At 40.2% G+C, this 14,736-nt stretch overlaps 1 protein-coding gene across 12 annotated transcripts in view; it reads left to right on the top strand.

Moving 5' to 3' along the window:
* ARFIP1 (ADP ribosylation factor interacting protein 1) overlaps nt 1–14,736 on the top strand; it is a 101,961-nt gene that overhangs the window by 69,010 nt on the left and 18,215 nt on the right. For all 12 annotated transcript variants that reach the window (XM_047798232.1, XM_047798238.1, XM_047798237.1 and 9 more), the window contains one exon: nt 5,792–5,966. In XM_047798232.1, the coding sequence (XP_047654188.1) occupies nt 5,792–5,966 (175 nt within the window). The remainder of the gene's footprint in view (nt 1–5,791; nt 5,967–14,736) is intronic.

Below are 14,736 nucleotides of genomic sequence, written 5' to 3'. Positions count from 1 at the left end.
TGTCATTTTTTATCTCTGAGTGATATTCCTCTGTGTGTGTGTGTGTGTGTGTGTGTGTGTGTGTGTGTATACACCACATCTTCTTTATCCATTCATCTGTTGATGGACACTTAGGTTGCTTCCATGTCTTATAAATAGTGGTGTCATGACATTGGGGTACCTATATCTTTTCAAATTAGTTTTCATCTTTTCCATATAGATGCCGAGGAATGGGATTGCTGGATCATACAGTAGCTCTGTTTTTAGTTTTTTAAGGAACCTCCATACTGTCCTCCATAGTGGCTGCACCAATTTACATTCCCACCAACAGTGTGAGAGGGCTCCCTTTTCTCCACACCCTCTCCAACATTTATTATTTGTAGATTTTTTTAATGATGGCCATTTTGACTGGTGTGAGGTAATACCTCATTATAGTTTTGATTTGCATTTCTCTAATAATTAGCAATGTTGAGCATCTTTTCACGTGCTTATTGGCCATCTGTATTCTTCTTTGGAGAAATGTCTATTTAGGTCTTCTCCCACTTTTTGATCAGTTTTTGGTATTTTTGATATTGAGTTACATGAGGTAATTTGTATATTTTGGAAATTAAGCCCTTATTGGTTGCATTATTTGCAAATATTTTCCCCCAGTCCGTAGGCTATCTTTTCCCTTTGTTTAAGTTGATCTTTGCACAGAATGAGATGCTCTTATCCTGTGCTGTGTTTGTAATTTTCCGTTTAGTATTAACATATCAGATTCTTAATGTCTTAGGAAGGAAAATTAGGACAAATACCTGGGATTGTCTGGTGGTGGGCGAAAGGACAGAAATGGATCTCTGTGCCTTATTTAGGTTTTGTACTTGGTTTTTTACTTTTTTTATTGTTTGAAGTATTTACTAACACAGTATTAAAATCAGAAGGTGGACAAAAAGAAACAGAAGGAATCAATTAATATGACTTCTCTCAACGACATTGAAGAAATCTCTCAATAAGATATCCTTCAGTAACATTGCCAGTAATTGGTTCTCCAGCCTCTGTTTAAAACCTTCCCTGGGCATTCCCTGTATTTTTCAAAGGATTTGTTACGTATATTTTTTGTTTCTGTAAACTTTGATTTTTTTCCAAATCTCTGTTTCTTATTCATGGTGTTCTAATTTGTTTATAACAAATACTTATTCCTTTTATCCCTTTAATCATTTTACACATTCTTATTTTCTCCTCTAATGTTTGTGGGGTTTTTTTCCCTTTTCTTTCTTTCTTTCCTTTTTTTTTTTCTTTTCACATCCACACTTGTGACATATGGAAGTTCCCAGGCCAGGGGTCTAATCAGAGTTGCAGCTCTGACCTACACCACAGCCATAGCAATGTGGGATCTGAGCTGCATCTGTGACCTACACCACAGTTTGTGGCAACGCCGAATCCTTAACCCACTGATTGAGGCCAGGAATCAAACCTTCATCCTCACAAACACTATGTCCAGTTCTTAACCTGCTGAGCCACAAATGGGAACTCCTAATATTTGTGGGTTTGAAGATGAAAATTCTTTTGTTCCAAAAGTATCCTCTACCGCTTCCCAGTGAAGGACTACGTGAATCTAATTTCTGTCTCTTGACTTGTTATTGTCTACCTACACTGAAATATATTTTAGCCACTAAATATATGTTAGTGTAGTATATTTTATATTTAATATAAATATATTTATAGAAATATATTTCATTGAAGCATGTAGTATCTTTCTCTTCAGCCTTTATTTCTAACATGCTTTTAAAATATTAATCCATATTAAAGACAGACAGTTATATTAGATGTCACTGTTCATACACAAAAAAATTTATGTTTGATTTGCGAAGGAGAAAAATAAGCCTCTAGAGGAGTTGGACTAATCTCAGAATTTCACATCTAATTATAAAAAATAATTTTCACATTTTATAATGAGGAATCTGACTTAATGTACACTGTGATAGAAAATCTTTAATTTATCCAATATATAGATGCGCTTGAAACTTTTGAACAAAATTATAAGCCAAAGTATATGTAGTTGATCATTAGGAAACCTTTAGACAACCTCTGTGTATACTTTTAAAACCAACAACAATAATTACCACACCTCATAATTTATTCTTTTTTATTGAAGTTGCAGTGTATGATTTTATTCATTAAGCTTAGCTTGGTTGACTTACTTTTCTGTGCTCTTTATGAAGTAGCTGAAGCACTGACCAGTTGTAACATTAAATATTGCCTGGTGAGGGATAACATCCAAAAAGAATCCCAGATTAAAAGTTTCTCAGCTGCATTTTCTTCTCTGTCAAAACCAGAATTTACTGACATTTAGGGCAAAGGTCACCTATTTGATCAGCCCAGAACGTGGCAATTTAGGCAGATGTCCGGGTGGCCTTTTAATGCTCCCTATTGTGTATTGTACACGTCTTTCCTAGCCTTCGGGTGCTTCGTGTATGGAAAATCCTCTAACAGCCCATTCAGCGCTTGTCCAGAGCAGTGCCTGCAAGGGAGTTAGTTGTGCTTGACTCCTTTCTGACATGGACACCTGTTCTCTAGAAGTTTTATCTAAGCCATAAAGTAACCAGCTATCACTAACTTTATTGGTATGACCCCCGTTCAGACTGGCAGCCTTGAAGTGATGAAAACTCAGTGTCCTTGTTTTCCTGCTGGTAATGAGCACTGTTAAGTCAGGAAAAGTTTTGCTTTGACACCCTCCACAAACCGGATGTCACAGTCAAGGGAGAGGACAGCAGAATTGATAGACCATTGTAAATCAACTATACTTTAATAAAAAGTTAAAAATAAAATAAATCTATATCTGAAAACATTATATTAAAATACACACCCATGTTAAAAAAATTAATTAAAAAATAAAAATTAAGGTATGTAAGGTCAGCAGTATAACTTTGTTCTTAATCACTGTTCTTTTTAAGTGTGCCCCAAGGCTGTCGAAGGACATTTGTCTTCACATTAAGTTGCCACACATTACTTTTTTCTCCTTTATTTCTTATCACTTTTAGTATGTTGCTTCTGGCCAACCCTCTTCTAACTTGGCAGAAAAAATAAGCACTCTAAAGATATTATTAACAGGTATCCTAAGTACTTTGTATATGTGGTTTTTTGTGGAGATTATTACTCCCATTTAGAGATGAAAAACTGAAGCAGAAAGAAAATAACTAGCTCAAGGCATTAGAGCCAGTAAAGGCAAAGTAGAGTGGTCATGTGATTCGGCCCTAGAACTCATGGGGCTTAATTAGTTCTCACCACGTCAGTCCTGCCTCCTAAATCTTTAGTAACTGTCTCCTCTACTTTAGCTTCATGCCATGTCCTGTTCAGTGACTTATTTCTCTTTTGCCCTCAGTCTTGTGGTTGGTTTCCTTGCTTGGATTTCCATGTCTGATATCACCACTGGAGCAAATAGAACATGCCACTTTCCAGATAAGAGTTCTTCCAGGGCTTTCCATCGCTTGTGCTGCTGCATTAAATCTGATTCCCTTACTGTGGCCTGCTTGGTCTCAGTCCTGCCTTCCTGTGAGGTTTATCTTTTCTTTTTAGGGCTGCACCCACGGCATATGGAAGTTCCCAGGCTAGGGGTCAAATCCAAGCTGCAGCTGCCCACCTACACCACAGCCACAGCAACACCGGACCCTTAACCCACTGAGCGAGGCCAGGGATCGAACCTGCATCCTCATGGATCCTAGGCAGATTCGTTTCGACTGAGTCATGATGGGAACGCCCCACCCTTTAAAATTTAATTGTTTTAATTCTTTTCCTGAGATGCCTTTTCAGATACCTGATTAAGCAATTCCTCCTCTTGATTCTCTCTATACCGTATCTTCCCTCCCCTATGGTAGTGTCCGTTATCTTACTTGGTTGTGTTGTTTAAGAGCTTTTTCCCTCTGGGGATGAGCTGTGAAGATGACCAAATAAAGTTTTGGTTTCCAGCACAGAACCTGGAACTAGAAAGTGTTTACATAATGTCTGTTGAATGAATTAGTGTAGCAGTGTATCAATGAATGAACAAATGATATGCTTTTGGCCCTGAAAAGATTAAGTTTATTAAATTCAGTATGAGTCAAGAATAAGTTAGGCTCAGTGCGAGGGACTGACGTGTTTTTTTGTTGGGTTTTTTTTTTTGGCTTTTGGCTTTTGTCTTCTTAGGGCCACACCCATGGCATATGGAGGTTCCCAGGCTGGGGGTCGACTCAGAGCTGCAGCTGCCCACCTATGCCACAGCAATAGCAATGCGGAATCCAAGCCGCATCTGTGACCTATGCCACAGCTCACGGCAATGCCAGATCCTTAACCCGCTGAGCAAGGGCAGGGATCAAACCCGCAACCTCATGGATACTAGTCTGGTTCGTTAACCACTAAGCCACGACAGGAACTCCAGGGACTGATGTGTTCTTTCTCAGGTCATATATACTATATAATTTATGTTGTTTATTAATTTCCAGAGTAGAAGATGTGAATTGTACTATAGATACTTTAATGAAGAGCTTTAGTTTTAGGCAATAAGTTTTGTGATGCTGATTTTGACTAAATCAGAGGCCTCTTTGCTTCTTCGTAGCTGAGTACAGAATAGCTAAGTCACTCTTCACTAGCTAGTACTATACTCAACACAGGTGCTTCTTAATACCTTCTTGACAGAGGTATTGTGAGGTGCTGTGGAGTCACGGAGTGACAGTGGTGGGGTAGCTGTTTCAGTTGGTGATGGGAAAGTATTAGGGGAAGGCATCTCAGGAACACAAGGCAGTAAGTGCTCTGTAATAGATGCCATGTCACATTATAAATACTACTATGGAAATCCATCTAGAGTTGTGCTGTCCCGAATGGTAGCCAGAGGCACAGGTGTCTATTGAGCACTTAAAATGGGGCTCATCTGAATTGAGACATGATGAGAGCTTAAAATACACAATGGATTTCAGAGACTCAGTAGCCCCCCCAAAAGTAAAATAGTTTATTAAAAAAAAAAATAATGTTTTAGGAGTTCCTGTTGTAGTTCAGTGGGTTAAGAACCTGACTAGTATCCATGAAGATGCAAGTTCGATCCCTGGCCTCGCTCAGTGGGTAAGGATCCAGCACTGCTATGGCTGTGGGGTGTGTCGCAGAGGTGGCTTGGATCCCACATTGCTGTGGCTGTGGCATAGGCCAGTAGCTGCAGCTCCAGTTCGACCCTCAGCCTGGGAACTCACATATGCTACAGGTGCAGCCCTTAAAAAAACAAAAAGAAAGAAGTCGTTACATTGATTACATGTTACAGTGAAAATATTTTGGATATACAGGGTAAAATAATACTGTTAAACAGGTGAAGTTTATTTTTATTATTTTAATGTGACTGCTAGAAAATTTAAGTTGCCTACATGGCTTGCAATATATTTCTGTTGTGCATTGCTGACCTGTACTTTAAGGAGTACTGGCCCTTAAAGGTTACCACTTTTACCACTTAGTTTATGTCATTCTAAAGTCTACTACCCTCATCTGCTTGGCCTTATCAATATCAACCAATTCACATGAGGGACTGATCACTACCTTTGATCCTGCTAGTCTCAACACTGGATTTTTAAATTATGGAAATTTTTACTTGTCAATTAATACTGTACTTGGAACGCAATAGTTAATGAGATTAAGGAGCAGCTCTTCCCACTCCATGCTTATAGTAATAGCTCTTTATAAATACTTGCTTTCAAAAATTTTAAAAGCATAAGTATAAAATATGTATGAGGATTGTTATATATTAATATATGATATGTTACTGTTGTATATTTCCACTTTATTCCTAAACTTGTTTCACTTATTCTCTTCTTTCCAGAATTGAATACGATGCATATCGCACTGACTTGGAAGAACTGAATCTTGGACCACGTGATGCAAACACTCTGCCAAAGATTGAGCAATCACAGCATCTGTTCCAAGCACATAAGGAAAAATATGATAAAATGCGCAATGATGTTTCTATCAAGTTGAAATTTCTTGAAGAAAATAAGGTAAGTTTATTTGTTACCTTCTGAGATCTCTCTGTGGACTTTAAGATAAAGTCACCCTAGAGAGAAATAAGTGGGGAGTTTTTTCTTTTTGTTAACCGTCTTTCATTATAGAGTTGACTCTTGAATGACGCAGGGCTTAGGGGCTCCGACCCTCCGCACGGTTGAAGATCCACTTGTAACTTGCAGACAGTCACCCAATCCAGGGTTCCTCAGTGCGCAGTTCTCCATCTGCAGACTCAGCCAACTGCGGATGTGCAGTGCCGTGGTGTTTACAGTTGAGAAAAGTCCACTAACATGAGGGCCTATGCACTTCAAACCCATGTTGTTCCAGGGTCACCTGTGGTTACAGAATGGAATTCCGGTTATAATCAATGTTTGAGTTGTTAGAAATACACAAAATAGATTTACCTTTCTGTCATAAAAGCTATCAACTCCATTGTTCCAGTCTTTCACATGTAACAGCAAAAAATACTTTATAGTCCGCTGTTGATCTGCAGACTGGTGTTGGTAACCAGTGCTTTAAAAAGTTATATGGTGACAGCTTCTCTTCTGAATATTTTTAAACCTTTTTATTAACAGTAGGTGCAGATTTCAGGACGGGAACAGCGTTCTTCCCAGTAACTGATAAATAAGGACTGACCAAAAGGTTTCCTTCAGGACTGCAGTTAGCATAACGTCAAAGAAATAAGCCAAGAATTCAGTGTTCCACATTATTTTCATGTAACATGAACACATCCAAGGACTAGAGCATTGGTCGCAGAGAGGGATGTGCTGTGGCTGCCTTTGGAGGTGGAGTCATTTTAAGAACAGGCTCCTGAGCTTTGGTTTGAGGAGAGGACAGGGTAGGGTCCTGTGGTTAGCATTCCTTCCGTTTCATGCACTGGAGATTTGAGGGGCCATTGCAGTTCTGGGGGTGGGGTCACATATTGCACACTCTTGGGCCCCTTCCCGTGCTTCTCCCATCCTCTGAAGTCATGATAGACTTTGAGCTGTTGCTGTCTCCTTGTTCTCCTTAACATTTCCTTGGAAGCTCTTCTGGCTGCCATATATAGCGATGCATGCACTTCCTTGAGACTACTTTTTTTTTTTTTTTTACACTACAGTGGGTGCAAAGTACTCAGTTTCTAGTATACTGAAACCATTATAGTGGCAGTGAAGGAAACTTCTGCAGAGTCATCAGACAGGTGGCCCAGTACCCCTGAGACAAGAGCACTGTGAGCCCCTCAGCATTCGTTAGTGGAGCACATGAGATGGCCGTCCTCCCAGTCATTCTGTTTTCATGTGTTGAAGGGTAGGAATAGATTCACACTGAGCTGTAGACATGTATTTTAAATGTATCAGCACCGCACAGTTTGGTGCTAAATGAGGTATGCTGACACTTTCCAAGCCCTACCTAAAGCTCCTTTGGAGGGAAAGGAAGGAATTCATCTAATCTGGGGTGGGGAGTGTCAGGACCTCCGCTAATAGAGAAAGTGATTTCAGCAAATGTATAAAATGGTAATTATGTTCTGTGGGGATCTGATGTTATTATGTGCAGTTCTCTGCATAGGGAGGTTATGGGTAATTTTGTTTTCTGTGTATTTTTCTGTATTTTAGACATTTTCTATGAAAGTTTATGGTGCCTCGTAAAAAGGAAACTTATTTTGAAAGAAGGTATATCCCTAAACTAGCTGTGCTTGTATAGTTCTTACCAGAGTGAGTAAAAACTAGGAAGTTACACAAAGATAAATAATGGCCATGTAACTGCTGCTACTTTTACTTATAACTGTTTTTTAAACTTAGCAGTAGATCTTCAGATTTAGATATGAATCAGGGAAGGCACTTATTTGTCTTTTAGTTATTAGGCATTTCACATAACATTTCCTCAGTCCTCAGAACAACCTTCATATTTACTTCTTTCGGTAAAAATCATTGAATACTTTATGTGCTGAAGACACATCAGTGAATAAAAAGGATACAGTCCCCATCCTCTCGTGGCTTACATTCTCATCAGCCAGATACTTTGACTGTGCACATCTTACAGATGATAGATGACGTTTACGTCTTCTTTTGTGATCGTACGTGCTCTTCACTTCTCATCTTGGGAGACTCTGTCTCCCTGATCTGCTAACTGTAAAGATGCTCCTTGCTTCCTGGGAAGAGCTGCACGGCACCCCTAGGCTCTTCCTTTCCTCTGTCCAGGGGTTGAGTTGATTCTCCCAGATCGTAGGAGCATCACACCTAGGATCTGGGACCCCTAGACTCTTCCTTTCCTGTGTCCAAGGTTGAGTTGATTCTTCCAGATCCTAGGAGCATCAGAGTCAGTATTAGAGCTGTGGGCGTGGCCTGTAAGACTGGGATGGGCCCATCTGAACCAAGTGTCCTTACTGCCTAGAGTAGCCCTGAGTTGTATCTGGAGAACAGCGGTAGTGCTAATGTAAAAAATAGAAGCAGGGGTGATGGGGAAACTGTGTCCTCTCCACTCTGCCCTTAATTTGCCTCACTTGTGCTTTGTTGTCCTCTGCCCCAGAGTTGAGTGGTGTGGTCCGATATTTAGACAAGTTGGACTGCGTCTTTTGTGAAAACCCCTGGAATAAGAATATGAAGACCTGGGTTCCATGCCCAGTTCCCACACCTAATTCCTTTTATGACCTGGGTCAAGATGCATAGTCTCCCATCTTCTGTACTTTCCTCTGGAAAATGAGGGGAATCATACCTTGTGATGAGCAGGTGGATAAAATGCAGTGTCTTCTGTCAAGTCTTGGTGGGATTTCTGCTGCAAACCAGGCACCTGGCTCAGGGAAGGGACAAAGGAGAAGAATAAATAGTGTTTATGGTCTCAGAGACTGACAGAAACGCAGAATGGCTTCACACCTTCTCCAGGTGTCCTGACTGCCTTTTTTGCTGGTATGAACAGAAATCGACATGAGAGGCATATGACAGGAGATAGGAACTGTTTATTTGAAATGCTAGATCATATCATTTGGCATGACTCAGTACTTCTCCGTGGTAGGTAAGTGTGCTGAATCGTCTGAGGTACACTCAGATGTGTGCCCAGCCAGCTCTCCTACCTGAGGTACCTTAAGTGATTGGCAGCAGAAGCTGCTGAAGACATACGTTGATCGTTTGACAGCAGAAATAGTTGTTTTGGACATGATATTTCACACTTGAAATTCATAACAATTCCTTCCTCTTTTGTCATTGTTCCAGATAACTTTATGTTCCTTCTAGTGATCCCTCATCTAACATGTTATTTTTTTAGGTAGAGAAGTTATTCTAATAACTGTCATTCTCTGCTCATAATAGTCAGCAGATGATAGCAGATAGCTATCATCCAGACACAGCTAAGCCTCATGCTTTCAGCTACATTGGTGGTAGCACTCGGCATTCACACTTGCCGGCCCCAAAGCAGCACTGAAGGAATGCTGTGCAGTAGAACTTTCTGCAGTGACAGAGGTGCTCTGTATCTGCCCTTTTCCTGGCAGCCCCTAGCCAAGTGGCTCTTGGTCACTTGAAAGGTTGCTAGTGCAGTGAATCTTTATTTTAACATTTAAATAAATTTAAAGTTATTTTAATTAGAATTTAAGTAGCTCCATGTTGCTAGTGGCTAGCATATTGGGCTGCACAAATTCCAATTTTTGAAATTTCTCTGCTTTGAGAAAACTTGCTTCACCCCTCTGAGCCTCAGATTCCTTAGAAATAAAAAGGGTTGAACCATGAGGTTGCGGGTTCGTTCCCTGGCCTTGCTCAGTGGGTTAAGGATCCAGCGTTGCCGTGAGCTGTGGTGTAGGTCACAGACGTGGCTCGGATCCCGAGTTGCTGTGGCTGTGGTGTAGGCTGGCAGCTACAGCTCCGATTCAACCCCTAGACTGGGAACCTCCATATGCCGCGGGTGCGGCCCTAGAAAAGGCAAAAAGACAAAAAAAAAAAAAGAAAGAAAGAAAGAAAAAGGGAAACCTGCCTTACAAGGCTGATTGAATAGTAGTGACAATGTGTAAAGCTCCCAGGAAACACCTTGATAACAAATCAAGAACTTGAGAAGTGGATAGCTGCTGGGATTGGAGGTGATAATGTTTTTATTTCAGTTCTGTTGTGGAGGAGACATGTACAACTCACCAGTTATTTGTTAACAAGTAATCTGAAGAAGAATGTGCAAAGTCCCAAATTACTGACACAGATGACAAACTTAGAAGTGGTGTGGGCCAGGCCATTCAGGGAAATTTTCAAGATCCAGGGAAGAGAGAAGGCCTCAGCCTAGCCCTGAGTGATCAGGACGGGCCTGAAGTAATTAAGAGGAGACCTGCTTGGTCAGGGGAATGGCCAGCGTGTAAGAACAGAAGGGCGTGCATGTTTTGTAGACAAGTAGGAGTTCCCTGATGGCTCAGCAGGTTAAGGATCCGGAGTTGTCACTGCCGTGGCTCTGGTTACAGCTGTGGCTCAGTCCCTGGCCTAGGAACTTCCACCTTGGGCACAGCCCAAAACCAAAAAACAAACAAACAAAAACCCAGAGAAGTAGACTGCCCCAGGGGCATGACCTTCATGTGCTTTAAAGGAAGAGAGAATCAGAAAGATAACTGGAAGCCAGGTGCTACTGAGCCTTGCTCACAAAAAGGTTGAATTGTGACTTCAAAAAAAGTACACTGAGCTGTGAGGGACGACAAGGACACCCTTATGACCAGCTGGGTCATCTCAGTAAATTGTACATGTCAGTCAGATGGCTCTCACATCCAGTTTTATCTTATTGGCATTGAAGAATTTTAAAGTCGGTAGTGACAGAGAATTGTGACTTAAAAACCCTCTTCAAGCACTAGTAAGAGCCTGGACCAGGATCGTTGCTTTAACAGTGAAAGGAAAGAGCAGTGGTTTCAAGGCTGTGTGGCAGGAATTGGGAAGTCAAAATAGGAAGCTGGCTCGGCTTGAAGGTTATGAGGGATGAAGGTTGGGAATTTGTTGTGTTTAACCCAGTGTTTAGTTTGAAGTGACAGCAGAATATTCACATGGAAACAATTGGTAGGAAGTTTATGATGTTGGTTTGCAGTTTGGATGAACAGGGTCAGGGTTCCAGAGACAAAGGTTTAGAAGTCATTACTTTGAGAATAATGGTGTCATTGTCACATCTTCTCTTCTTTCAACCTTTCTTACCATAAAAAAAAGAAAGAAAAAAAAAAGAAAATTGCTTTTATTCTCAAGGATTTTATGTTCTTAGAAAGCCTAAAGATATTCTTTGTTTTGGATTTTCTACTTTGTCATCAAGCTAAATTTCCGTCTCAACTTGGTAATAATTAATCAGTTATGTCTAAAATAAAAATCTGTAGAGAAACTCTGATCTTTTTAATCTTTTGTATTTAATTCTTTAAAACTATAAAAAGATAATGTTGAACTCTGTTATTTTAAGCAATAAACAGCTATAATTTGGTTAAGACTTAGATTCAAAAGAAAGCTTTTGTTTTTGCTGTTGAACAACTTTTGCCCTTTTCTTTTTAATAGCTCTAACAAAGGGAGGAAAAAGCAAACCTTTAGGCCTAGGAATTGCCTGTCATCCCTATTTGCTTTCTTGACACTTGGGAATTCCTAAAGTCTGGGGTTTTCTTCTTTTGTTAAACTACAACCGAATTTGTACCTTAGGTATTTCTTTTATATGTAGTTGTCAGGTAATCTGCTTAGCACTTGAATTTAACAAAATATAGTATATACCCTTTCTAATTTCTTAAATATCATATATTGAATTTTTTTTAAATGGAAGTTACCTGAAACATCGATGAGTGTGCTATTTTGTAACTTGATGACATCCTGAAGGCTTCTGCTTTTCCCTAAAGCTGTTTTTGCCGGACTGTGTAATGGTAGTGGTTGAGGGGGTGCTTTCTCTTCCTTCTCGTATCCTGGTTTTTGGAGTGTCCTCTCTTAGCAACGCCTGTCTTGTAAAATGAGAGGCCAAATAACCAAACAACTAAAAGAGTTCAGAAGTAAATGCAAATAGTCACTGAGTAAAGGACTGGAGACCATCCTATGACTTTCATAATACATAGTAATAGCCAAGTGTCGTGAGAATATTTTTATTTTGTTTTTAGAACTTTAAAAAAAAAAAAAAAGGCTTTTGAGAGGAGTTGAGAGGTAGCTTCCTTGCTGTATTTTAGAAGATCGAGATGCTTATATGTACTTAGTGTAGCCTTCCTTCTCTCCAGCAAAACAAAGGGAATCAGTGTGGAGCATACCTCTGTGCCTACCTGGGTGTGTATGTGTATACGTTCATGCTGAGAGATGTGTGCACACATCCATATTTGCCACTTACTCTGGTGGAAAAACTTAAATTCTTCTATTGTTTACCACCCTCGTCCCCCTAATATAGTGTATTTACCTTTAACCTAAACAGCCCTCTTGATAGTTTCTTCCTTGTTTACTGAACAACACTACCTGCAAAGCCGTAAGGACAGTTATTTAGGCTCTACTGACCTTTCTCCTGTCATCACTGTTTCTCCTTTTCTAGACCTTTAAACAGTGTAACTTGAGTAATTTTCTGACTTATTTACCTTTTATTATTCCTTTCAAAGTTCAAAACAAAACATAGGCTGCTTTGATCAAGAGAAAGAAAATAGATATTTCTGGTGCTTTGTAAACTTTGTGGGACTAGGTACATGGCCTCTTTCACAGCCCTCATGGTGCCTAGCGATGGGGTTAAATGTTAGAAATCATTCAGCAAATGCATGTTTGCATTTCTTCCCAGAATTTGAGGCATGCTGCAGGGCAGGGAGAAGATGGGGGTGAATGAGAGTCAGCTAGGACAGGCCAGAAGGGTGACTCCTCATCACCTCACTCTTTGACTTAGTGAAGGCAGAGCATGTTCTCTCAGGAGTGTTTCTGTTACCTGCATTGTGCACTGTTTCTGTGGAAAGAGGAAGCCAGAATTCAGAGGAAAACAAATCGGTGTGAGCAACCCATGTTTACTTTTTAAAAACTTTTTTATAGCTTAGAAGCACATAGAATGTGAAAAAAAGTCATTTAAGATTGACATTTCCTGTAAGGTAACTATAATTTAGCTTGAGAGTGGAAATAAATATCTTTCCAGAGCTAATATATTAAGGGGGGGAGAAACCTGAATGTATCAAAAGATTCAACAAGGGAGTTTATTAGGGTATAAGTAAAAACTAAGAACCCCTATAATCCCATTAATTTTGTTACATTCTTATTTTAAGAAGGATAAAGGCTGCCGTGAGAACGTAATGGTAAACACTAGCCAGGGAAAGTGAGAAGCAAAGAGTATTCCAGGTAGAAGGAACAGCATGTGCAACAGCCCTGTGGCAGGAAGGGGGTGTCTGTTCAAAAAGTAGATTGTGAGGGAAGGGCCAGACCATGTAGGCTTTATAGGCCACATTAGGGAAATGTTTTAATTCAATATCAGAGAGGAGCCATTGAAAGAATTCTTGGTAAATAAGAGGTCTCAAATACGGTGCATAGATCTTAATAGAACCTGAGAGTGGATAGAGAGATGATGGGAGTTTGATTAGGGCTGTGGTAGGGGAAGTAGAATGAACTGAGGGTTTCAAGAGATACTTAAAATGTACAGCAGAAATCCAGGTGTGAAACACTAGGAGCAGTCGATGTATACTTGGCAGCTTTGACATTTATTTCTTTGTTCAGCAAATATTCATTCACTGCTTTTTATATGTCAGTCACTGGGTTAAGTAGTAGATGTATAATGGTCTTGCCATCATAGAGCTTATAGTCAAGTGAGAGAAATAGGCATTAACCAAATAATTACAGGAATTATAATGATAGGAATACAAGCTGTAAATGCTGTGAAGAGAGAATAGAGAGAGGGGTCTTGTGAGATTCCAAAGGGAACTTGGCTTGGTGTGGTAGAGGAAGTGACATGGGGGCTGAAATCCGTAGGGATGGAGAGGAGTTAACTAAAGGTGTGTGGAGAAAGGAATAGAATATGCAAGACCCAGTTAAAGGTCGGTGAGGCCAGAGCGGAAGGAGAAGTGGGAAGAGTAGCTCTGGATGAAGCTGGACAGGTAGAGGCGGCTGCACAAGGATGAAATGACATGACGAGGCTAGTCATCGCAGTATCACTGCTAATAGAGTTCCTGTGGCGCACTGGCTTATGGATCTGGTGCTGTCACTGCAGGGCTCCAGTTGCTCCTGTGGCGTGGGTTTGATTGCAGGTCTGGGAACTTCCACATGCCACAGGCGCAGCCAAAAAAAAGAAAGAGAAAGAGAAACAACAGAGATGGTTCAGCAGTAAAGGACCAGTTGAAGAAACTGTGGTTCCTTTATACAATGGAATACTTTTCAGTATGTTAGATTCTGTGTTGGAAAGAATAGGAAAACAGTTCAATCTTAAGTGACAGATTAAAAATGGTGTAATATAGGGAGCTCCCTGGTGGTCTGGTGGTTAGGACAGGGCACTTTCACTGCTGTAGCCTGGGTTCAGTCCTGAACTGAGATCCCACATCATTTCCTTGCACTGTGGCCAAGAAAATAAATAAATAAAAATTGAAATGGTGTGGTGTAGTGCTTTCCATATACTTGAGAAAATAATTTCATGTATAGTGCTGTGTTTGCCGCTATTAGTGGTTTGACTTCCAGGTCCCTTTAAAACTTTTTCTAAACTCACATGGAGCAGGAAAATTTCACCTATGATTTGCATTCCTCCTTTTCCTCTTTAGAAGAAATTAACTATATAAATCATGTAACCAAAAACATTGTGAGCTGTGGGTTGATTTTGAAGTTAACATCATCTAGGCCATACCTGTCCAGAGTCAGGCGGTATTTGCCGTTGTCAGCAGGTGGA

This window comes from Phacochoerus africanus, chromosome 10, assembly GCF_016906955.1.
Source record: "Phacochoerus africanus isolate WHEZ1 chromosome 10, ROS_Pafr_v1, whole genome shotgun sequence".
Taxonomy (NCBI): domain Eukaryota; kingdom Metazoa; phylum Chordata; class Mammalia; order Artiodactyla; family Suidae; genus Phacochoerus; species Phacochoerus africanus.
This window is presented reverse-complemented; position numbering and strand designations above follow the sequence as displayed.